At 43.7% G+C, this 23,723-nt stretch overlaps 1 protein-coding gene across 2 annotated transcripts in view; it reads right to left on the bottom strand.

Annotated features, from left to right (window-relative positions):
* Positions 1–162: 162 nt before the first annotated feature.
* The window catches only part of garre1 (granule associated Rac and RHOG effector 1), a 56,380-nt gene continuing 32,819 nt past the window's right edge, over positions 163–23,723 (bottom strand). For both annotated transcript variants that reach the window (XM_079497081.1, XM_079497082.1), the window contains exons 5-14: positions 22,995–23,090; positions 22,180–22,341; positions 19,476–19,640; positions 11,898–11,995; positions 10,432–10,557; positions 9,170–10,332; positions 6,323–6,491; positions 5,458–5,595; positions 3,718–3,793; positions 163–2,318 (exon numbers count right to left, since the gene is read on the bottom strand). In XM_079497081.1, coding sequence (XP_079353207.1) covers positions 1,968–2,318; positions 3,718–3,793; positions 5,458–5,595; positions 6,323–6,491; positions 9,170–10,332; positions 10,432–10,557; positions 11,898–11,995; positions 19,476–19,640; positions 22,180–22,341; positions 22,995–23,090 — 2,544 coding nt within the window. In that variant the 3' untranslated portion in view covers positions 163–1,967. The remainder of the gene's footprint in view (positions 2,319–3,717; positions 3,794–5,457; positions 5,596–6,322; positions 6,492–9,169; positions 10,333–10,431; positions 10,558–11,897; positions 11,996–19,475; positions 19,641–22,179; positions 22,342–22,994; positions 23,091–23,723) is intronic.

The following is a 23,723-nucleotide window of genomic DNA, read 5'->3' as shown; positions in this document are numbered from 1 at the left end:
GATTAGTACATATATTTTTTTACAAAAGGTTTGAATATATCCCAGAATTTAATTCACAACTGGTTGGTTGGTTTCAAATGTGTATGTTCAAGATATGAATGAATTATGAATTCAACAATTTCATCATTGTATATCCTTTAGTAAATGCGATGACAAAGACACTTTGAATTGCTAGTCGTTTTTATTCATTTTTTGCATTGCTGGTACACTTGGAAAGATTTAGTTGCCAGCTCAAGAGAACAATAAGCAACATAAGCCAAGCAGCCCCTCATATCTTCTATCAGGGCAACATTTTTTTCTTTTTTTGTAGAAGCCACTAGTAAACCATTTGACACAGCTGAGAAATGCTAACAGTTACAGTCCAAGGTCATAAATGATGTCTTTAAAAAAAAAAAAAGAGGCTGCAACAGTTTGGGAGAGAACACAGACAAAAGCAACAAACCCTATATCTTGATTGTGCAAAGCACATAACTATAAAAAGATATATATTTATATGTATATACAGCAAACAATTCTTTGTAAACATGTTAAGTATGTTAGTTTTTCAGAAAACATGGTGTCATTTTTCATAAATACAGGCAACATTGGCATCCGCAAACATCACAAAAAGTTAACATTCTGGGCCTTTTTTAAATATAGCCCATTTTGCCATAGAAACCGAAGAAATAAGGGCCCAAAATACCCTCTTCACACAAACAATGTTTTAGTGTTTTAGCCTGGCATATTTGGTAACCTTTAGATATATATAATGGTGTAATTCAACTCTGTAGGAAAGGAAGAAAAAGAAAATGTGCTTTTCACATCTCGGAGGGGGAAAAATATGTCTTATGTAATATGCCTATAGTATAATAACATACAGTAATGGTATAACATGTAAGAAAATACAAAAATAAGATTAATACTGTCAATATTTGTACAAGAAAAATATTGTATTTTAATGAAACAAAAGTTAGGATATTTTCTTTTAGGAGTAGTTAGTGTCATTCTGAAGCAAACCTGCCAATTTTTAAGGAAGAGGAAATGAATTTGCTCGAGGGGGAAGTAAAGACGTCCCCTAGTAGTGCGATCTTACAGCAGGGCATGTTAACTTTACTATAGATAAAAAAATGATCTTAAACCGTCTTGCATCTCTTCAGCACCATTTCAACTTCTGAACAACGCTTTGGTTGGAAAATAATATTCTGCAAGTGCTATCAATACCAACATGGCACATAGTTTACTGCTATAATTCTTTAAACTCTTGTCAGTTTGTTGAAAAAAGTAGTGTATTTCCTTTTCAAATTACACCTCTTGCACTGGTTTACTATATTTATGCTGAGCCTGCTCAAAGCCTCTTAATAAAAAGAACTAAATATTTATATTTTAACTTCAGTAATGTACAAGCTATGAAACAGTAGGTGGTAGCTGTAAGTCTGAGTCATCTGACATGAGATTTGGCAGTTACAGCTATGTAGACACAGTATATTAATTATGGGGCAACGACGGAGGGCTTTCGCTAGAGTCCCCCTGCCCACTTCTAACCATCTCCTTTTACACAACCTAAGCTGTGGAAGCATAGTTGGGTCGATGACCATCGACCACGTCTCTCCAGCACTCAACTGAGACACGTTGACGACGGCTCAACAACACAGGAAACTACCATGGATGCCAACTACTGTTGGCATGAAACGTGTCGCTTCTAGTTTAACATGGCAGTTCAAAATGTGTCTTTTTCTTTTTTCTAAAATGGGGATGTTGGGACATGGAAAAATATAGATACAAAAAAATGTTGAGCCAGTGTGTGTACTTATTTTTCTTCTGGCCTTGGCGTATGAACTCCCCAAGGCTGACATGTTTCTGCCCAAATTTGACGGGTGTTGCTGCTGAATGGTCGCAGCTTCACTGCATTTAGCCAATCAAACCAGAGCTAATATATACGGCCCCCCCACCACCACAATAATACACTGGGGCTCAAATCAGCCCCATCATCAGTACTGGTGGAGGTAGGAGGGCCGGTGCTCGTGTTTGATGGGGAAGGATTTGAATCCCTTGCTTATGGGTTTGTGCTGTTGCTGTTGTTGTTGTTGTTGTTGCTGCTGCTGCTGCTGCTGCTGTTGGGCGAAGGGGAACCCGGACGCCATCCCAGTGGAGGGGGAGCAGTCGCTGGCCGTCGACCACACCGGAGACTGGAGCATCTGCATGGAGTCACTCCACTGGGAGGAAGGAGGCAGGTTCATCGGATACAAGGAAGAGCTGGGATTGGGCATGGTGTTGGTGTGGCTGTGGGCAGCAGAGTGCTGCCACGGTGCCTTGGGAGGCCAGGTCTTGGTTTTGCTGTCCTGGAGGAGGCAGAGGGAACAGAGGGAAATGGGTCAGAGAAAATCCACGGTTTCTCAAAATCAACTAAAAGAAAACCAATTGCAATCAAATACAAATACAATAAAAGGTAATGAATGCCTGAGGGACTTGTGGTCAGCGGCTGTACAGTTGGCATCACCTTCTGATTTGTTTTCACACAACTTGCACACGTGAGTTGTATCGAGTTCCTGTGTCCCCTCAACGTCATAGAATCCAAAATGTTGCCATACACTTGTAAAATACTTTAAACCAAATGCTCCTTAATGTGTGCAAACAAACAGAAAAGTGCAACATATATAGTCTCAAGAACTGACCCCAAACTTCTTTAATGACAAGATCAGTAACTGAAAATTAAATCCCTGAATAAGGAAACAAATAAAAGCACCTTTTTTGTCCTAACAAAGAATAAAGACAATTTGACAAAGAGTGCTGCTGACCTCAACCGAAATCCTGCCCATGTATTTTTGAGTGGTGCAAACCACTCCAACAACCAGCTTTGTCTGTAACCGTGTACGTGTACCCGTGTACGTGGCCCCACGCACAGGTGAGCATGGTTGCTATGGTTAATGTGTGACGTCACTGCACCACTCAGTTCACACGGGTGTGATTTTTGTATTTGTTAATGACATGACATCTTATGTCATTATTAATATATATTTGTTGTATGCTTGTACAAACATCTTTTTTTTTAAAGAAAGCTGCTTAATGTTTCTAAGAGTTTGATGGGGAGGAGCTGGCCTGAGTGTTCGATTAATCTGTTTATTGCTGTTCTGTATTTGGCCACGGACCCCATCTGAAAATATTTTGTTCTATGGACCCCCCCAGAAGCAAAGATTTGAGTTAAAAACGTGCACTGTGAAAGAATATATTCATAATCATTAGAAAGCACATTGTTTATTAGTCACACAGTGATTAATCATGATTAATCTGGATTAAATCGAATCGTAACATAGCCCAATTTATCGGGATTAATCGGATCATGACCCTCGGAATCGATATGTAATCGCATCGCCATGTACCTGGCGATTTCCGCCCCCAATTGTATATATTTTATACATAACTGGACGTGTGTCAAAAAAGGAAAGTGTGTCAAAAAACAAACGGGGGCAATTTTTGAGGTTTGATGCAGTCACCGAACGCAGCGCAACACAACACATTGTAGGCAGTGGAGCACCCTTCATAGATTAAAAAGGGAATGTTCCCTGACGGTGACGGAGACACGCCGCTGATGAGCCCAGTGGACCCCCGCCGTAACACCCCGCCTGCCTCTGATTGGCCCCCCCTCCACCACTGAGCGGCCTGAGTTGCCGTGCGAATTTGTTAGAGCCCTGTTCGAGTTGCAAAATGGTCCAAAAAGCATGAATAAAGTCAGACTCTTACCTGGTTGTCATCCAGGTTGTGATGTAGCTGTGGTGATGGCAGGGTACATGCCTCTTGCTCTCCACAGCTGTGTTTCCTACAGACAAAAACAGAAATTATTAGCACAAAAAAAAAGTAAATAAGTAAATTGATAAAGCAGTTGAATTCCCACAATTTACCAATTTAGTCGTTTTTGCCAATTGAGTTTTAACTCATAGCCAGAGACGGACTTACCATTGGGCTAGGGTGGGCTGCAGCCCGGGGCTGGGGGGCAAAAAAACATGAGTGACGCTGTGTTGTGGGGTAGCTGTGGAAAGCCCTAAAGCCTACCATGCATGCACAGCGATCGATCTGTCTGTCTGTCTGTCTGTCTATCTGCCTGTCTCTCTCTCTCTCTCTTTTGGGGGGCTGGGTACCTCAAAATTACACCAAAATTAAAATAAAATACCCCCAATATTTAGCTGTAAAGCTGGCAACTGCATTAGTGCACTATTAGTGGCTTTACTCTTTCTTTATTGCTCATCTCTCTTACTGTGATTTTATAGAGCACATTGTGAAATATTTTGCTGTAAAACTGCATTAGTGCACTACTGGCTACTAGTGGCTGCATCCATTCAGCAACTAGTCTGTCTGTCTGTCTGCCTGCCTGCCTCTCTCCTTTGGGGGGGCTGGGTACCCCATAATTACAGCAAAATTAAAACAAAATACCCCATTTTTTCCGGCCGCGCAACCGAAACACACCGCGCAGCCCAGGGAGGCCCTGAAATGTTGTTTAGCCCGGGGGCCCTTGGGCGGGTAAATCCGGCCCTGCTCATAGCCGGGCCGGCAGTGTTGTCACTGCTGTTGTATCCTACTGCCAGTGAGTAGCCCCACCGCCCCCAACAATGCTGCCCCAGCCCATAATCGTACATGCAGTGATATCACCCTCTCCGCCTGGCTTCCTTCCCCTGAACATGGGCCAATTGTGTTTGTATAGACGCCCGACAAAAGCCAGATGCACCACAGTGGATTCGAACCCACAACATCTGTGGTGGTGGCCAGGCACCTAACCACTGTGTCACCCGAGTGCCCACAATTTACCAGTTAACCGATAACATGCCACCATTGACTGCGGCGCTGTGGCAGCAGTGCCAAAAGGAATGCACGACAAAAGCAGCTCAGACCACCCCGCGAACCGGCTCTGTGAACTGGAAGTAGTAATCAGCCATTTTCGTGCCACCATGTGTCTTGTCCCCTTCTCTAGCGTCAGAAACGCTAATATGCTAACGGACCATTGTTTTAGTCACCATTGCTTTGTTTTTATTTTGCTTTTATTTAGTTTGTCAGTTAAAAAAGGGCAGGGATAGACATTATAAATGGCCCGCTGGCCCAGCAGCACTATTTAGGCCCGCAGAGCCTGTAGAACTCACCTTCCACTTGCCCACATGGGCCAGTAAAATTAATGCCATTAAGAAAAAAGCCCTAACACATACATTCAGATTATTTTCCTGTGGTACTGGTGTTTGGCATTGATTTCGTGAAATAGCGTTCTGTGAGTGTGAGCCCATTATTATGAGGGTAAATTCTTGACTGTTATTTGTCTATTAAAAAATAAGGTTCCTGGGCCAGAAGCTACAATGGTGGGGCCAATGATCTTGAAAGGTCACTGGCCCAAAGGCAAACTCCCCTTAATGTCTATCCCTGAAGGGTAGTCGACGAATATTTTTCATCATAGTTTTAAGTCGACTAAACTCACAATAGCCTATAAGGTGCTTTAATTACCTCCTCTGTTTCACAGCTGCTACAAGGTCTGGTCCGGAGAACATGGAGAACAGACTGTCTCCGTTGGCTGAAGACGTCTCGTCACTGGAGCTGGCAGAGTCGCCCTGATTGGCTGACCAGCTGCTGTTGATTGCCTCCCTGTGTTGACACAGACAAGAGACAGACGTTGGCATAACAGACTATACTGTACTCAACCCCGCTGTCCCTGGCCTACATAACATCACTGCTTCTCAAAGTGAGGGGTCCCTTGAGAGTATTGTATCTGTCAACACTTAACTTTAAATCCTTACTCTGTATCTGTAGCTCTTAAAGGGACATTTCACTGCGGTAAGAAACTGCAGTCCCTCAATGTTAATAGTATTTGTAGTAGAGAACAGAGTAGCACAAAGTCTGTGTTTGAGCCTACGGTATAACTGGCTTATTGCATTACTACAATGACCATAATGCTTTGGTGCACTGCCCTTCCTTGTGGAGAGGGGAAGGTTCCGTGGAGGTGTGACAACATGTAGTCCTGGAAGGAAGTGAGACCACCATTGGAATACTAAAATATCTAAAAACACATAATGAAAGTGAAAACTGGATCAATACAGGAAGGTAAGTAGGTATCTATCTATCTAAATGACACCTCACTGTAGTACTCGGGGGTTAGTACCGTTACGGTAGTAACCTACACTCCCAGTTATGCTGTGTGGTGGTAACCTACCCTTCACTGTAGTACTCGGGGGCTAGTACCGTTACGGTAGTAACCTACACTCCCAGTTATGCTGTGTGGTACAGTAACCTACCCTTCACTGTAGTACTCAGGGGTTAGTACCGTTACGGTAGTAACCTACACTCCCAGTAATGCTGTGTGGTGGTAACCTACCCTTCACTGTAGTACTCAGGGTGTGACCACGTCCGGTGTTGTTCGTCTGGGAGGGGCCAGTTACCGCGAGTATTGCTGCTGGGGCGGCGAATGTGCTGGACCTGTCGCTTCTGTTGCATGGCCTGGCTGACCCCGGCAACGTAGCGTGCAAACTCCGGGTCCGAACCCACTGTGCATGAAAAGAAAGAGGAAAAAATAAACAACCAACCAACCGACGGCGAGTTTCTGAACATCAGCTCTTTTCTCTCTCTCTATTTCTCCCCCTGCCACCACCAGTGCCCCGGAGCTCAATCCGTTTAGCCCAGACTGTCTAGCATAGCAGAAAATTCACAATGGGCCTTAAGTCAGCGCCACACAATGAGCCGAACAGGCTACAATCAAAAGGGTCTGGTCGGTGCACTGTAAAAAACAAAAGTTCAGCATAAATTGTTAGATTTACAAACGGCCTGCACGGGCTGGCATGAGGGAAAACAGCTGTTTGTGAACACAATGACCTACATCAGAGCAGTAGTCAGCACTAGATCAGTAGAAATGTTTTCTGGATCAGACTCCAGAGTTATTGAAGTTTATCCAGCAGGTCATAGTAAAAGTACTATATAACTTTACTACACAGTAGTAGTTTGTTTTGGTTAATGTATTGCCCACTGCAACTTATTACCTACGAGTTGGACAGGGGGTATTTCTTTTCTTCACCCCATTCCATTTGTTAGCACATTAGACTCAAGAACGGATGGGCAGATCATTATGAAATGTGGTGGGAATAATCAGTAGGTTAAGTGACATCGTGCATGCACATTCTCTTTCATGTCAAGGTGCTTAACAACCCAAGATCAACATGAAGAGAACAATAAAGTCTGCACACTAGTGGTGCTATGCTCATTTAGATCATGGCTGGATCTTCTTGAGGAGGTTGAAGCGCCAGGCACGATTGAATTGTTGAATTAGCAATACAAAGTATGAGTATTATATTATCAGTGTGCAGACTTTATGCTTCTTTCTTTATAATGATCGGCTGCTCAACTCCAAAAAGAGAGCCTTTGGGTTTAAAAACATCAACGGAAAAGGTCACAATCCAAGGCACTGCCTCTCTCTCTCTCTCATCGTTACATAATCAGTCATAATCACTGGAGTAAATGGCACATCTCGCAGTATGAAGGTATGAACTTTAGTGAGTGCACAACTTTCTAGAAACCCATTCAACCTGAACCAGACAGATACATTGGCTTCCACCACGTTTGGATGTAACAGTGACTCTTCACAGTGGCAGAATCTCACCACTGAAACCCCACAGTGGTTTACATTCATGTATACAACTAGGCCTGTCACAATTATTACATAATTGTCTAATCGCAATTATTTGAGATAATTGGACAATATATTCTTGCTATAAAAGCAATGTGAGAACAGCTCATAGCTTGTAGATCTGCCTGTTTTTGCAGCGCTGGTGTCAGGGTAAGAAGAAGAACGTGACTCCACATTGTCAATAACAAAATAAGATAGATTACAGGCGGAGATTTTGAAGTTGAATCAGACACCCATGGCTGGGGGTGTTGTTAGCTTGTTGCTACCGCTTTGACTCTTTTCCTTTTCTTTATGTTTAATGAAAATATGATCGCCTGTCACTTTACACACACTGTTAATTTACTTCTCGGACCTGTTGGCCTTCAAAATAAGGGTCTTCACTGAAAAACCGCCGACAGTGGCGGAAGAATGAATACCTGGCAGTACAGTTATTTGTCATATCTGCTCTGTGCAATTATTTTATTACGAAGCCTAAAAGGCAAACAAATGTTATCGTTATTCATATGTTCCAATGTTCAATGCCAAATCCCCAATTATTTTTATGACATTTTTATCGTCAACTTAAAAGTTTGAAATCGTGAAAGCCCTACAACGACCCAACTTTATGGCCATGAAGTTTATACCTGTGCCGCAAAATAAGCGTCTTGGCATAATGAATGCCTGACTAATGAATGTGGTGTTCGAACATGTTACGCCTGGCTCTCTCTCTCTCTCTCCCTTTATCTTGCGCCAACACAATTCAAATCTAAAGAGTCATGTTGGTATTAGACACTTCAGTACATTTGATTTGCACCAATCCCAAAACAAATTCCTCAACCTCATACGTTTAAGTATGTGAGCCTGCATCCAGCAGTGTGCATATAAACTCTCTTATTTGCATGGGAACGTCATGAAAGCGGATACCCTGAACTGAATGGCACGAAACCTGTTATTACCAGACTTGAAGGTGTTCTGGGAAGAATTTACACTGGTGTGAACATTCTGCCAAACAGGGACGTTATGGGAGCGGGACGGGGACTTACTTTCAGACAGCCTACACTACAGTGGGCCAAACACCTCTATCTCCATATTAACTTTTTGTGTTTTTTCAAAAATGAAATGATCATATTACAGTGCCAGACAAATTGATCAAAAGTAGCAAATCCACAGCTTGAAGATCTGCTACTTTTGTAATTTTTTAATTTGAATCCTGATAAGTAACTGTTTAGGTGTTAAGAATGTTTTAAAAACATACTGCATATTCTGTTAACATAAAAAAAAAAGAACTTAACCCATTTTGGGCGGGAACCCCTTTGTGTTTTAAACATTATGTTATAATTTAGCTATTGAAAAATAGCAGCTCAAGCTCATAGCGCGCCACCACCGAGTGGCGCGCTATGAGCTTGTAGGTCTGCTATTTTTGAAAAGTCGTGAAAATATTTATTTCAGAAAACTGGAGGATTTTTTTTTAATTTCGAGGTCAGGCCTAAATGGGTTAAGCACTAGTGGCTCCAATTGGGATTGGGTTTATATCTTTAATAATCGGATATCTTCGGATCAACTCACCTGCAGGGTCAAAGGGCAGCGTTTCTCCCATAACCCCCCCGAACACACCATCGCTCTGGTCCCTGTTGGGCCAGGTGTTGTTGCGGGGTCCCTGGGGGGGCTTCTGACCCAGCATCTCTGACATCACACTGTCCATGTAGGTGCTGACCAGACCCAGGCTGTACAGGTCCGAGCTCAGGTCAGGAGGAAGCCCCGGGGAGCTCCACTGTCCGATGGGCCCCAGAGGGGACAGCCCCCCCGGAGGCGGTGGACCTTGTGGGGGCTGCTGAGGGGGCGGCTGCTGCCACTTGCTTGGTACTCTCTGCTGGGGTGGTAGCGCCTGCTGGCCCTGCTGAGGAGGAAGCTGAGAGGATTGGGGAGGGGGTTGTTGGCCGATAGGCTGCAGGAGGTGCTGGTAGTACTGGAGGGCCTGGGGGGAGGGCTGTTGTGGCTGCTGCTGCTGTGGTGGTGGTGGCTGCTGCTGTTGTGGGGGTTGTGGCTGATGTTGAGGGGGTGGTGGCTGCTGCTGCTTCTGCACAGGCTGGGATTGGGGCGGGGGCTGGGGCTGAGGTTGGGGCATGGAGGGAGGGTGCTGCAGCGTCCCGTGAGGAGAAACGGCCTGGGAGCTCGGAGCAGCAGCAGCCCCGCTCGGCGGTTTGAGCTCGGCGGGGTTGGCAGACGCCACAGAGTTCCTCCTCTTCACCAGCGGGGAGGCTTGTTGGGACTTGCCCATGTTGAACCCTGAGAGGAAGTCGATGACGTCCTGCATCTCCTGGTCGGTGGGCAGGTTCATGCCCTGGTCGTCGCCGCACACCGCCACGCCATTGATGGACAGCTGGCCCTGCTGGGCGGCGTCTGGGCCACATTGCAGACCGCCCCCCATCTGCAGGATGCTGTGCAGTCTGCCGTCGCCGTGGTGCACCAGGCTCTTGGGCTTGTCCTCAGAGGAGCTGTTGGCGGACAGCATGCTGCGAGATGGGGTGCTGGGGATGGAGTAGCTGCCCCCGCCTCCGCTGCCCGAGCTGGACGAGGCCTTCTTGGTGAACTTGGAAGTGAGCTTGGAGATGGTTTTGGGCAGGCCGCTGGACATCTTGGAGCTGTTGCCGGGAGGCAGGTCGACGTGGCCGCTGTAGTCTGGGATCTCTCGCTGCAGCTGCATCTGAATGGTGGGCAGGGACTGTTCCCTGTAGACGGGCGAAGCAGAGAACACGTTCAATATTAAAAGAAAAACCAGACCTGAGTTTACTTCAGATTTTGGTTGAAGTCTTCAATCGTCGACTCACTTTCTCTCCTTCCATTTGTTGATGTCAAACACTGCTGTGTAAAGCACGTCCACCAGGCCCAGAGTCTTCTCTGGGTCCAGACTTCGTTGGAGCAGGGACATGGTGGCGGGGTCCTCCTTCAGACACCTGCACACATTAGACGGGATAAGAGGCCATAGCAAGGAGAGCACACACACGCACGCACGCACGCACGCCCACCCAGGTGCATTTACAGGACAGACACATACTGTACTTGACTTGTTCTTATTCATGCGTGTAGTCATGTGTCAAACACAAGGCTACACTCCTACAGGTTCATTTTCTGTCACAAATTGAATGAGTTGCGGGCATTATCTTCTGTCATGACTCATGAATGAATGCAAGCTTCTCACTTTTAGGTTGTTTGTTTGAATCTCTGGCGCAGCTGGGAAAATATCACCCTCAATTGAAAATCACCCACAATTGTCAAGGAGCCCTATAGATCGAGACATGTGATCTCCAACTAATAAGCAGAGCTGTTGAGTTGCCGCAAGCAGAAGGCTGCATTTGTCCTCGGCAGCTTGGAGGTGTGAATGAGAGGAACTTTTGAACCTTCACAAAAGGGCGAATAAGCAGCTTTGCAGATGACTGAAAACCCAAACATCCCCATGTGTCCTGCACTCACCGGAGTTTGTATATTTACAGTATGTGTTCTGTACTGTTGCAATGTGGTGTAACTCTGTGGAAGACACAGAGAGAAGGAAAGCTCAGAAGGAGACAGTGTAGGTGAGACAGACAGTAGGAAAGCCGAGATGGAGACAGTGTAGGTGAGACAGACAGTAGGGACAGACAGTAGGAGAGCTGAGATGAGGACAGACAAGGAATTCTAAAGATGTGCGTGTGTAGTTTTGAGGGAGACAATCTTTATCTCAAAGCAAAACTCAGAGTTGAGCAAAGACTTTGACGTCACAATCAAAGAGCCATGGTACAGGTCTAAGAACTAGTATAACCAGTGTTCCCATTTGGCTTGAGGTTGTCGTTTGGTAGAGATCTATTAGTTGAGATCCTGCACAGTAACTAGCCTGCGGAACAAGGCCACGTACAAACTCCTGCAAAGCATACTCAGATGGTTCCGTCACCTACTGTAACTTTATTTGATATTTACCCTACTTTTGCATAAGTCTGTTTGCGCTGCGCTTTTCACGTACATCACTCAGTCTGTAATAAAGCACTTGCCTTTGGACCACAACGGTGCTGCCAACTCAGCGGGTATCACGGCTCGGGTAACTACATTGTGTGGCAAGTACTTTCAGGTCGTTTAAAGTGGCTAAATGATGAAATGCTAGTCTCTACGCCTACGGTATGTGATAAAACAAATTATCGTGCAGCTTTGGGACAGGCTGCTTCATCGTACACCAACCTTCGGATGGAAACGTTTTGCGACAAAGGCTGAATGGATTTCTTTTTAAATAAATGTTCAAACATCATTTGACAAGGCTTTTCCTTACCAGGTAGACGGGACTTGGACCACCACTCTGGATCCCTCTAGAGTGATCTGAGGAGCATAGGCCTCCTTGTTCTCTATTTGAGCTGTATCAACCACCACCTAGAACGAACAAACACACACACACATTTGAAATGTTTATTTATGTCCACATAATGAGAAGTACAGGAATACCTTGTACAAAGGACATAAACACTGCCAGTGCAGTTTGACAATAGGAGAGCAGCCAGTTACAACGTACATGGACGGAAAAGCATCGTTACATACAGTACAGCTGACATGTCGGACACAGGGCAGCAGACATAAATCATGGATAAAGGAAACAACGCCTCCTCCAAATTGAGCGGCTTCCTATAATGGCTGAAACTGAGCAGTACCTCGCTAACTGCTTGGCTCTCCTTTTGGAAAGGCCGGCCATTTGTAAGCCCCTCACAACCAACTTATGCACATGCCCTAGGCTGCCAAAGATAAAAACTAAAAGTTTACATCTGTAGCCTAGCTGTGAGATGGTCTGCACTAGCTGCTGATACTTCAGCACTTTGGTTAGAAAGGCTTCTTCCAGGCTATAGTCAAAGGTACAGCCGACCTCGAGAATGACACCACACACACACACACACACACACACACACACACACACACACACACACACACACACACACACACACACACACACACACACACACACACACACACACACACACACACACACACACACACACACACACACACACACACACACACACACACACACACACACACACACACACACACACACACACACACACACACACACACACACACACACACACACACACACACACACACACGACGAGAGAGAACAAACTGCATCAGCACAACTCCAGATAGAGTTCACTTCATTCATCTATTTCTTCACCGCCAGTTCTGCTTGTGCAAGCAGTCTACAGAGTATAACGTTTTAGTCTGGACTGTTTATATAAAGTTTCAACATAACACATCTATGTGGGAAATAAAAAGTCCACTCTTCTTTACATAAGTTATAAATCAGGATCGGACTCCATTTGTGACTATGCAAAGAGGTGAGAAAGAAACCCAAAAATAAACAGCAGCCTGTGTCATAATATATTTGGCTGTTCTTTGAAAGAGACTGTTGCTCCTTGAGACCCATGCAACGAGGGAGGAGCCTCTTCCTGCTCCTTGAGACCCATGCAACGAGGGAGGAGCCTCTTCCTGTATGAAAAGGAAGTGCGTCTATTGTTATTAATAGAGCAGGTGCATCCTCGGAGCCCCCGGGCTGCTAGCAGTCCCCCGAGAGAGAGAGAGAGAGAGAGAGAGAGAGAGAGAGAGAGAGAGAGAGAGAGAGAGAGAGAGAGAGAGCGAGAGAGCGAGAGAGAGAGAGAGCGAGAGCGAGCGAGAGCGAGAGAGCGCCTGCAACCAGGCCTCTCACACTTATTACATATTCGTCTAGTCACAATTATTTGATATAATCACAATTATTTTTGCATAATTGTCATATAGTTAGTTATAACATTTTCCCAGAAAATAGCAGAGGTATGCACTTTAGTGTGTGCAAATCTTTCTAGTTCTTCCAGGAACCCATTCAACCTGAACCAGACAATAAATAAATGATAAATTGGCTTCCACCACGTTTGATATCCAAGGTCACAGTGACTCTTCACAGTGGCAGAATCTCAACAGTGAAAAACCACAATGGTTTCAATGCTGCATGTATACAACTCACAATTATTACATACTAGTCTGATTTATTATGTTATATATTTATTATTATTGAGAAAATCATTTCCATGTTAACTTTTTATATATAAAAAAACAGAAATAGAAGATCAATAATCTTGTAGAATAGATCAGAGAGAGAGCGAGAATGAGCAGTAAAATGGATGTATGTTTTCTTTGTCCGTTTGTCCCATGCTTTCTCTAAATATTCTGCCAGTGCGAATATCTTATGTTCAAAAATCCATGCAAGTCGCTCTGCGTCGCTTAACCACATCAGGTCTATGTTTTTACACCCGTTTTGCTGCATGATCCTGCCCATTCATGCAACATAAAACAAAACTGTGACGTAGCTCATGGTACAACGGGCAGTAGAAAACAAAATGGAACTCATTCTCAATATCGTTTATATCACAGTGGAAATCCGTTCTATTTCTTTTTCTTTAATGTTTTTTTGTGGCTTTCGCCTTTATTTTGTATATTTTATGGAGCGACAGACAGTAGGCTGACAGGAAATGGGGAGAGAAATGGGGGGAAGACATGCAGTAAAGGCCGTCGGGATCGGGAGTCGAACCCGCGGCACACTGCCAGACTGGATTACCAGCCAAGGTGCCTGGACCACTGAGCCATGATCTATTTTAGGGAGTTCTAGGCTCAGATAAGAAGCTAATGTAAAGGGGTCATCCATCACTGTTGTTTTACAGTGAGTGTGGATCTGGCTGGCTGGCTGGGAACCCTCCCACAGCATCACACACACACCCAACACCCCAGACCACACTGAGGAAATAAACACTGGAGCATAAACACACAGGCATCTCTGAGGACAGCCCTGATGCTGAGCCCAAATCATGACCTCCTCCTCCACCCGTATATGCTCACTCTAGAACTCGGAATAATAGATCTACGACCAACTGCAGAGTGATTTTTTGAAAGTTGTGTATTTGTTGTAAAACCTTACACATACTGTATGCAGGGCGTTGAGAGGAATCTCAACGTGGGAATCGTTTACGCCAGTAGTTCACACTTTTCAGGCTGCGACCCCCCAAATAATCATATAGTCGCTATTTTATAAATGGTTACCTCTTTCTTATTTGAAAGTGTGTGACAATTTCTATTGCGACCATAGGTCGCAGTTTACTATGAAAACGCCTCATGACATCACGCCTCCATATATGGTCACGCCTCACACCTCGTGACATGTCACGCCACCATATATGGCCGTCTCCATATATGAAGATCACGACACTGACCTCATCAAACCCTGAATAGCCATACATGGAGAAGATGGTGCCACTGCCGGCCAGCAACTCTACCCTTAGATCTCAAATACTGTATGGAGCCGACCTGTTCTGGCATTCATTATGTTGATCCTCCCCCACCCGGCCTTCCTCTTCCATGTCTCCCTTTTGACTGATACCTGTCCAGTGTCCATTTAACCTCTTAAACCCCAGGGGGGTCCAGGGGTGAAAATCAAAAACATCGGAGTTGGAACCGGAGACCAATTCTCCATTTACCCGCTGAGAGCTGTTCATGAGGTGGACAGCCGCTGCCCCCGCCGGCGGGGGCAATGGGGCTCAAGAGGTTTTAAACTCTAGACGGGCCTGCCCCAAAGTTATTAGTGCAGCCGCACCCGGTATTAAAAGGCATTAAAAGTCTCTAAATTGTCAATTTAGAAAGACTCTCGCCAAGAACTGTCCTTTCCACACCATAGAGTAGAGATAGAATTTTGGGATCCACCCAAAGGCTGGCCCATCCCTTTGCCCAGATGTTGCAGGAATGTCGGCTTTCCTTTGTATCTCCTGGGTGTTTGTTTACACCTTTCGGCCCCCGAAGGGAGCCAACATACCTCCACATCTCCGTTACAACAAGCCAGACAAACAATGGATAACATGTTGCCAAACCTCCCCCAACACACACACACACACACACACACACACACACACACACACACACACACACACACACACACACACACACACACACACACACACACACACACACACACACACACACACACACACACACACACACACACACACACACACACACAAAAGAAAATCACACTTGTGTGAAGTGAGGGGCGCTCTTATCATCACTTTCCGTGTTCCGGCCAATCATAATTTGTGCTTACAAAAACACGGAAAGCTGGGCATAGGAAGGGCTAGCGCACCTCAAACATCTTCTTGTGAGGACCAGAAAAACAGTCTGGCCTCTTTTCTACCAAAATAACTTTGGTTCTAGATTTTGTTCCATTCTAGATTCTTGGAACCTTGGTGCTTTCACAGAACCGGTGGCCACTTTTTAGTTCCAGTTCCGAACCAATTTTTTGTGTTCTGAACCAATTTATTTTCAGTAGAAACACTCTGAACTGGCTCAATATTAGACGGGAAGAAAGAACCGAACCGGTTCAACCGCGGTGGAAAGGGGGCCACTGTGAAGCACAATGGGCCTGTTCACATTGGCGGTGCACCAGACTCAGTCTGCGTGGAGAGGGATTGTAACATTACACGTTCATTATTACATTCACACAGTTGCAAGGCTCTTTTTTGACTATGTGGAGTTAGTTGCTTTAGCAGACCGTTTGAGGGTCCAATGACGTCAAGGGTGTTCAACAGCACTGATTTATAAAATGATAATAATAATAATAATTGAATTAGGTGGTTTCCTCCCGACAGCAACGAATATATATATAGTAATCATTACTGACACTGAACTTTATATCAACAAACAGCCAATGTTAATCAGTCTGAGTTGAAACTTTTTAGCTCGAGACCCAAGAGGAATGTGAGGTCTTCCTAGGGACCCAAACTAGTGAAAATAGCATATCTAAGAGCTCACAACGCATTGTGAGCTTGTAGATCGGCTATTTCCATTACTTCTCAAATTATCATTGAAAAGTGTAAAATCATTGTAAAATTTGTGGGAAATGGTTTGGAAAACACTGTTCTAGACAGCCGTTTTCATTATACTCTACAAGACATAAGGGGTTCATCAAGGGTTCAACCTTTTCAGGCTGCGAGCCCCCCCCCCCCCCCCCCCCCCCCAAATAAATCATATTTTTCTTATATTATTTGACAATTTGGCCAATATTTGACCTGTTTTTAAATAGTTTTGATGCAGTAATGTTCTTTGTAACAATTTAAGGACTTTAAGACTGTTCTAATACGTACGTAAAAGAAAAAAACATTTACTGCATCAAAAGTAATCAAGAAACTTACTATACTATAAATAGTCAACATAAGAAAGAGGCAAACCTTGCGTTGCAAGTCCTTGTAATTCAGCTATTTTCACAATATTGATCTGTGGAACAGAGTAAAAACCTAATCTAATGCCTCCACTCCTGCAATTCCAAGTACTTGTCAGGGTCGGTGGGGGGGGGGTCCCCACCAGTTCAAATATGATTATTGTGGGGGGTCGCGCGGCCTGAAATGTTTTCCAGAGAACCACTGTTCTAGACAGCTGTTTTCATCATGTCTTGTCCACTACATTCTCTCCTGACAGTGGAAAGCTACAGCAGAGCAGTCATGCGTGAGGAATCCTTCGCCTAATGGACAAACCCTTATGAGACTAGCTGGTGACCTTTTTTATACCCATGATAATAAGCACACAAAAGATTCAGGAATGTCCAAATGACCAGAGCATACTATACTGTGAATCACATGATCAGAACATACTATACTATACTGTGAATCACATGATCAGAACATACTATACTATACTGTGAATCACATGATCAGAACATACTATACTATACTGTGAATCACATGATCAGAACATACTATACTATACTGTGAATCACATGATCAGAACATACTATACTATACTGTGAATCACATGATCAGAACATACTACACTATACAGTGAATCACATGATCAGAACATACTATACTATACAGTGAATCACATGATCAGAACATACTATACAGTGAATCACATGATCAGAACATACTATACTATACAGTGAATCACATGATCAGAACATACTATACTGTGAATCACATGATCAGAACATACTATACTATACAGTGAATCACATGATCAGAACATACTATACTATACTGTGAATCACATGATCAGAACATACTATACTATACTGTGAATCACATGATCAGAACATACTATACTGTGAATCACATGATCAGAACATACTATACTATACTGTGAATCACATGATCAGAACATACTATACTATACTGTGAATCACATGATCAGAACATACTATACTGTGAATCACATGATCAGAACATACTATACTATACTGTGAATCACATGATCAGAACATACTATACTATACAGTGAATCACATGATCAGAACATACTATAGTATACAGTGAATCACATGATCAGAACATACTATACTATACAGTGAATCACATGATCAGAACATACTATACTATACTGTGAATCACATGATCAGAACATACTATACTATACTGTGAATCACATGATCAGAACATACTATACTATACAGTGAATCACATGATCAGAACATACTATACTGTGAATCACATGATCAGAACATACTATACTATACAGTGAATCAGATTCCTCACAACCAGTGGCTTGTGAACCAAAAGTGTTTCCCCCGGAGATTGTTGCCACGGCTGTTTGAAGTTGTGTGCCAACGGCTTCAAACTGCCCTAAAATAGTGTGACCAAACCGGGAGCCTTAAATCAATCAATGTGCACGTTCGTCGTGCACCCATTCATGTATACTAAAATAAACCTTTTTTTTATACTTAACTCATCTAAAGTTGGTCTCTAGAGGAATCTTACAACATTTCAATCTAATTAAAGACCCACACCTCTCTTTCTTTAACAAAGTATAACTTTGGTTAGTGTAATGTGTGCTTATAGTAGCTGGGCAATGTGCCAGTCAAGTAGACCACTATTTCTTAGTAGTATCAAGTAAGTAGTATTTATCAAAACTATTCTAATCATCTGTGCACAGTAACAAATAATGCATTACTTTCACACGCAATGACACATTAATTCCCAAACCGTCAAGACTCTCAAAGACTGTGCAAACAGGGAACCTGGTCTATGATCATTACCGTGACCAGTACACAGTCTCAAAGTCAGAAACAAAACAGACACTGGGTATATAGGTCCTTCTATGAACAGACAGACAGGAACTATGTACATTGTATACAATTCAAACTAGTTCCTACAATTCCCAAATATTTTCAGTTTTATTGTCCATACTTCCCACCACACTACCAAATGTTCTCTTCAATTGATTCCTCCCCACACACATCCCACCTAACACTAGGGGTGGGTGATAAATATCGCAAAGACAATGCAATGTCTCCACGATATGCCATTTCAGAGATATTGTATATATTGTGATACAGTGAATGCACATTCTATGATTTGCAGTGCTATAGCTTAATTTATAGTTCTGTAGAACAACGGTTTCATTCACGAAAAATAATAAGTATTTTGGTCTAAATGGCCTGTTACTCCCTTTTCTTTTGTTACCTTGTAGGTGGTTGTACTGTTAAGTAACGTGAAAAATAACCATAAAAATCAACATGAAAAAGAATCGGGATAATATTGTGGATTGTGATACTGCTTGAAAAAGAATTGTGATATTATACTTTTCCATATCATGGTTGGCCACCGCAGGCCCGTAGGACTACGTGCAGCGACAAATATCACTCTGCCCAGGAACACGGGTCAATATGGTGTTCGTGTGTAGACCCTCGACAAAGCCGGCTGCACCGCGGTGGATTCGAACCCGCAACCTTCCATGGTGGTAGGCAGGCTCTTTACCACTGCACAACCCGAACGCCCATTCCCACATCTTTCAAACGCAATACATTTATTTCACAGCCAATTATTCTGAAACATTTCGTTGGCTTTTTACTCACCAGTCCGGCCTGGGCGAACAGCAGCTGGACGGCGGTCTTACAGGCTCCTCTCCAGCTGGAGGGACAGACCTGGTTGAGGACCTCTGTGACGGGCGAGTCCTCCCTGCAGGGGGCCACCACCCCGTTCTGCCCCAGGGCCTCCTTAATCAGCTGCAGCGTGGTGTGCTGAGGGCCACAAAACAAAGACCAGGAGTGTCAACAACACACAGTCCTGCTGATGGTAAGAAAAGGCAGAAAGGGCCACTACTGGTCAATAGCTAACCTAGAGACTTGTGCTAGTCCAGTTGTTACTATGTGTCGCATTTAAAAAAAATAGCTGATCTGCAAGCTCAAAGTGTCGGCTCCGCAACACGTTGTGAGCTAGTAGATCAGTTATTTAAATAAAAAAAAAGTATCTAAATATTGTAGTATTAAGTTGTTTTTATTAGAATATGCATTCCATAGGGCTGGACCACACATGGACCTAGAGGCAATTTGCAACTCTAGATCTTTTTTATAATGGGATGTATTGCAACTAGAGTTTCAATACCAACTAGAGTTGCAATACCCTCCATTGACTCCCCACTCATCCAATAAATATCGTTTTGCTATAAGTTATTCATGCATCCCTCTTTTATCCATCCGGCGAGACAGGTCACCGCATTTTTGGAGCACCAAGTAACTTCTCCAGGTGCTCCTCTGAGTACTAGACCAAAACGTTGTGTGCAACCCTGTCTATAAACACTTATTTCATTATGGTATAAACACATGCAGTACCATATAATTCCAATGGAGGGCAGAAGGGTGAAACCGAAGCAGGAAAAAAAAATATCCCTTGCATTTTTAAATTTATGATGGGTGGCGTTTACATTTATTTATTAACTTTAGTCATGAAACATTCTACAGGCCCCGGAGCACCTGTTAAGATAAGACATCCTCATGAACCCCAGTACATACCAAGTTTTGTTCTTTTATTTTTCTGCCTTTATTGGATAGTTAGTGAGTGGAGAATAACAGGAAACGGGAGAGACAGGGAGTGACACGCAGAAATGGTCGTTGGACTCTGCAACTGGCTCTCAGGCTGCATTAGAGCCTATATGGGGCATGCGCCTTAACCTCTACCAGGCCATCGGCGCACCAACGATTTCATTTAATTTAAAATCTGTAAAGTATCTGCTTATATAAGCAGATACTTTAATACCATATAATGAAATATTAAGTATAGACAACATGCTTTACGTTGCTTTTTCCTTTTACCTTCACATCTCTCTGTGTGTGTGTGTGTGTGTGTGTGTGTGTGTGTGTGTGTGTGTGTGTGTGTGTGTGTGTGTGTGTGTGTGTGTGTGTGTGTGTGTGTGTGTGTGTGTGTGTATGTGTCCAGTAGTGCATGAGTAGTTGCTAGCCAGACCAACTGTTAGGAGAATGATTATCCGTGTGTGTGTTGCGTTGATAGATGAGGGAATATCCTACATGTAAACACTGATGAGGCGGATCTGAACACGGACACCGACCCAAGGTCTCACGTGGAACACGGAGCCAAGGAGAAAACCCATGATGTCAAAACATGGAATGCGTGCCAAATATAAAGATAGTTAAGATACATAAATCACACGGGTGTGTGGAGAGAGAACGGAAGTGGAGAGAGAGAGGGAGAGAGAGACTAACACAGGCACAGAGTGAAAGAGACAAAAAAAGAGTGAGACAGGAAGAGAGAGAGTGTGAGCATTTTATGTATGCGATGGAACAGGACCTTTCAGGAACTCTTTTGGGGGGGGGGCATACAAAGAAAGAAAAGGGAAGCCAGCAATCAAAGTCAAGGCTACCCAACCTCCCACATCAAGGTAATTCCGCCTTCCTTCCCCTGTGTTGGGACGGCATTGGGGACAGAGGGTACCGTTTTCAGTATGAGTTCAGGGTTAGGATACTGTACCGTTTTCAGTTTGAGTTCAGGGTTAGGGTACGTACCATTTTCAGTTTGAGTTCAGGGTTAGGATACCGTACGTTTTCAGTTTGAGTTCAGGGTTAGGGTACCGCACCGTTTTCAGTTTGAGTTCAGGGTTAGGGTACGTACCGTTTTCAGTTTAAGGTTACCGTACCGTTTTCAGTTTAGGTTACCGTACCGTTTTCAGTTTAGGTTACCGTACCGTTTTCAGTTTAGGTTACCGTACCATTTTCAGTTTAGGTTACCGTACCGTTTTCAGTTTAGGTTACCGTACCGTTTTCAGTTTAGGTTACCGTACCGTTTTCAGTTCAGGTTACCGTACCGTTTTCAGTTTAAGGTTACCGTACCGTTTTCAGTTTAAGGTTAGGTTACCGTACCGTTTTCAGTTTAGGTTACCGTACCGTTTTCAGTTTAAGGTTAGGTTACCGTACCGTTTTCAGTTTAAGGTTAGGTTACCGTACCGTTTTCAGTTTAGGTTACCGTACAGTTTTCAGTTTAAGGTTACCGTACCGTTTTCAGTTTAGGTTACCGTACAGTTTTCAGTTTAAGGTTACCGTACCGTTTTCAGTTTAGGTTACCGTACCGTTTTCAGTTTGAGCATACTCAATACTCATTGAGCAGACTCATACTCCAGATTTTAGGTGATAACCTAACCACCGCGGTGGTTAGTATAAAATAGAGAGTCGCTATCACCGCGGCTCAGTGACGTCATGTTGTAGTTTACCCAACCACCACAGTGAGTTAGGTTATCACCAAAAGTTTGAGGTTAGTAGGGTACCTTACCGTTTTCAGTTTGAGGTTGTCGGCGGCCGACTCGTTGTAGGACACTCCTTTGAGGAAGTGCGAGCCGATCTGCAGGGGAATGGTGGGCAACTCACACTGGATGGGCTGGGAGGCCGTCTGCATCCTGCCCGCCTGCTGGGCCTCAGCCTCACTGCAGCAGCCCTGCAAAAACACATACACACACACACACACCGATACATAAACACCACATGATGCACGTAGGAACCTATGCAGAGGAGACTGATACACCTCATATGCATAGGGTGGTCACAATTATGACATTTTACAGGACGATTACACAAATAATTACGATAATAACGATTCACTTGTGTTTTTTGTCGAGGGGTTAATACGCTGCATTACTATGTGGGTGTATACAGTGTTTGCAAGACCCACATGTCATACGCTGATGTGGCAGTCAGCTGACCAATTGGGCGGGGTATTTAAGCTCATCCTTCTTCTTGCCTTCCTTCTGCATATGGTTCCTGGTAGTTGTTATGCACCGTTTGCTCCCAACGCCACCGGTGGGCTCTGCTATTTCCGTTCCCCATGGGGGTGGGGTTGTTATTGTATATCTATCTCCCTGCTCCTAATGTTTAATGATGGTGTTTAATTGTGCCGAGCAGGGAGAAAAATGTAGCAGAGCCAAACGCCAAGATAAAATATTATATGCGCACTTCATTCATTCTACAATAAATATTGGTTAAATCTATTCGTGAGTTATCCGACTGAACTTTATAAAAAAATAAGAAAAAAGAAAAACAGTCACTGTCCTATCCTTGGTATTCTAGAATATCTATAAAGAATGAACGTACCTGTAGGGCTGCCTCCACAGACTTAGGGTTTAAGTGAAAGCCTGCCTTCAGTGCGTATTCACTGTGGCCCATGCTCTCTAGTGCTGCCCTATAGGCCTAGAGAGAGAGAGAGAGAGAGAGAGAGAGAGAGAGAGAGAGAGAGAGAGAGAGAGAGAGAGAGAGAGAGAGACAGAGAGAGAGAGAGAGGAATATTAATTTATCCATGTACACAACACTACACCCATAGTTACAAGCAAAGGTTTTAGTCATGCTTTAGTCATCTGAAATGTTTTAGACTAGTTTTAGTTGACTAAATGTACAGTTGATTTAGTCAACTATAATGTATTTTTGGCAGACCGTGATGGCATTGATTGTAATGCCTGCTTTATACTTAGCTGCGTGCCGAAAATAGCCAACACACAAGCTGACAACCCATGACCAATGTGTGACCAATGCGGAACCAAGCCGGAAAAAAATGACTTGTATTAGTTCTACTGATCTCTTCTCCACTAGTCATATCATGATCCAAAATGTCTAATATATTATGTCTTAATATTGTCTTAATTTATTTTCAACATATACGGTCACTGCAATATTCCACAAAATACATCAACGTTCAATTGAAATTAGAAATGAGATTTAGTGGAATGCAGACTATGAAGGTGAATCCTTTTCCCCTTCCACTGTTCAGATAAGTTTTAATATTCTCTGCACTGAATTTTTCATCTGGTAAAAAAGGATCCATCAAAA

This window comes from Electrona antarctica, assembly GCF_951216825.1.
Source record: "Electrona antarctica genome assembly, chromosome: 3".
Lineage (NCBI taxonomy): Eukaryota > Metazoa > Chordata > Actinopteri > Myctophiformes > Myctophidae > Electrona > Electrona antarctica.
This window is presented reverse-complemented; position numbering and strand designations above follow the sequence as displayed.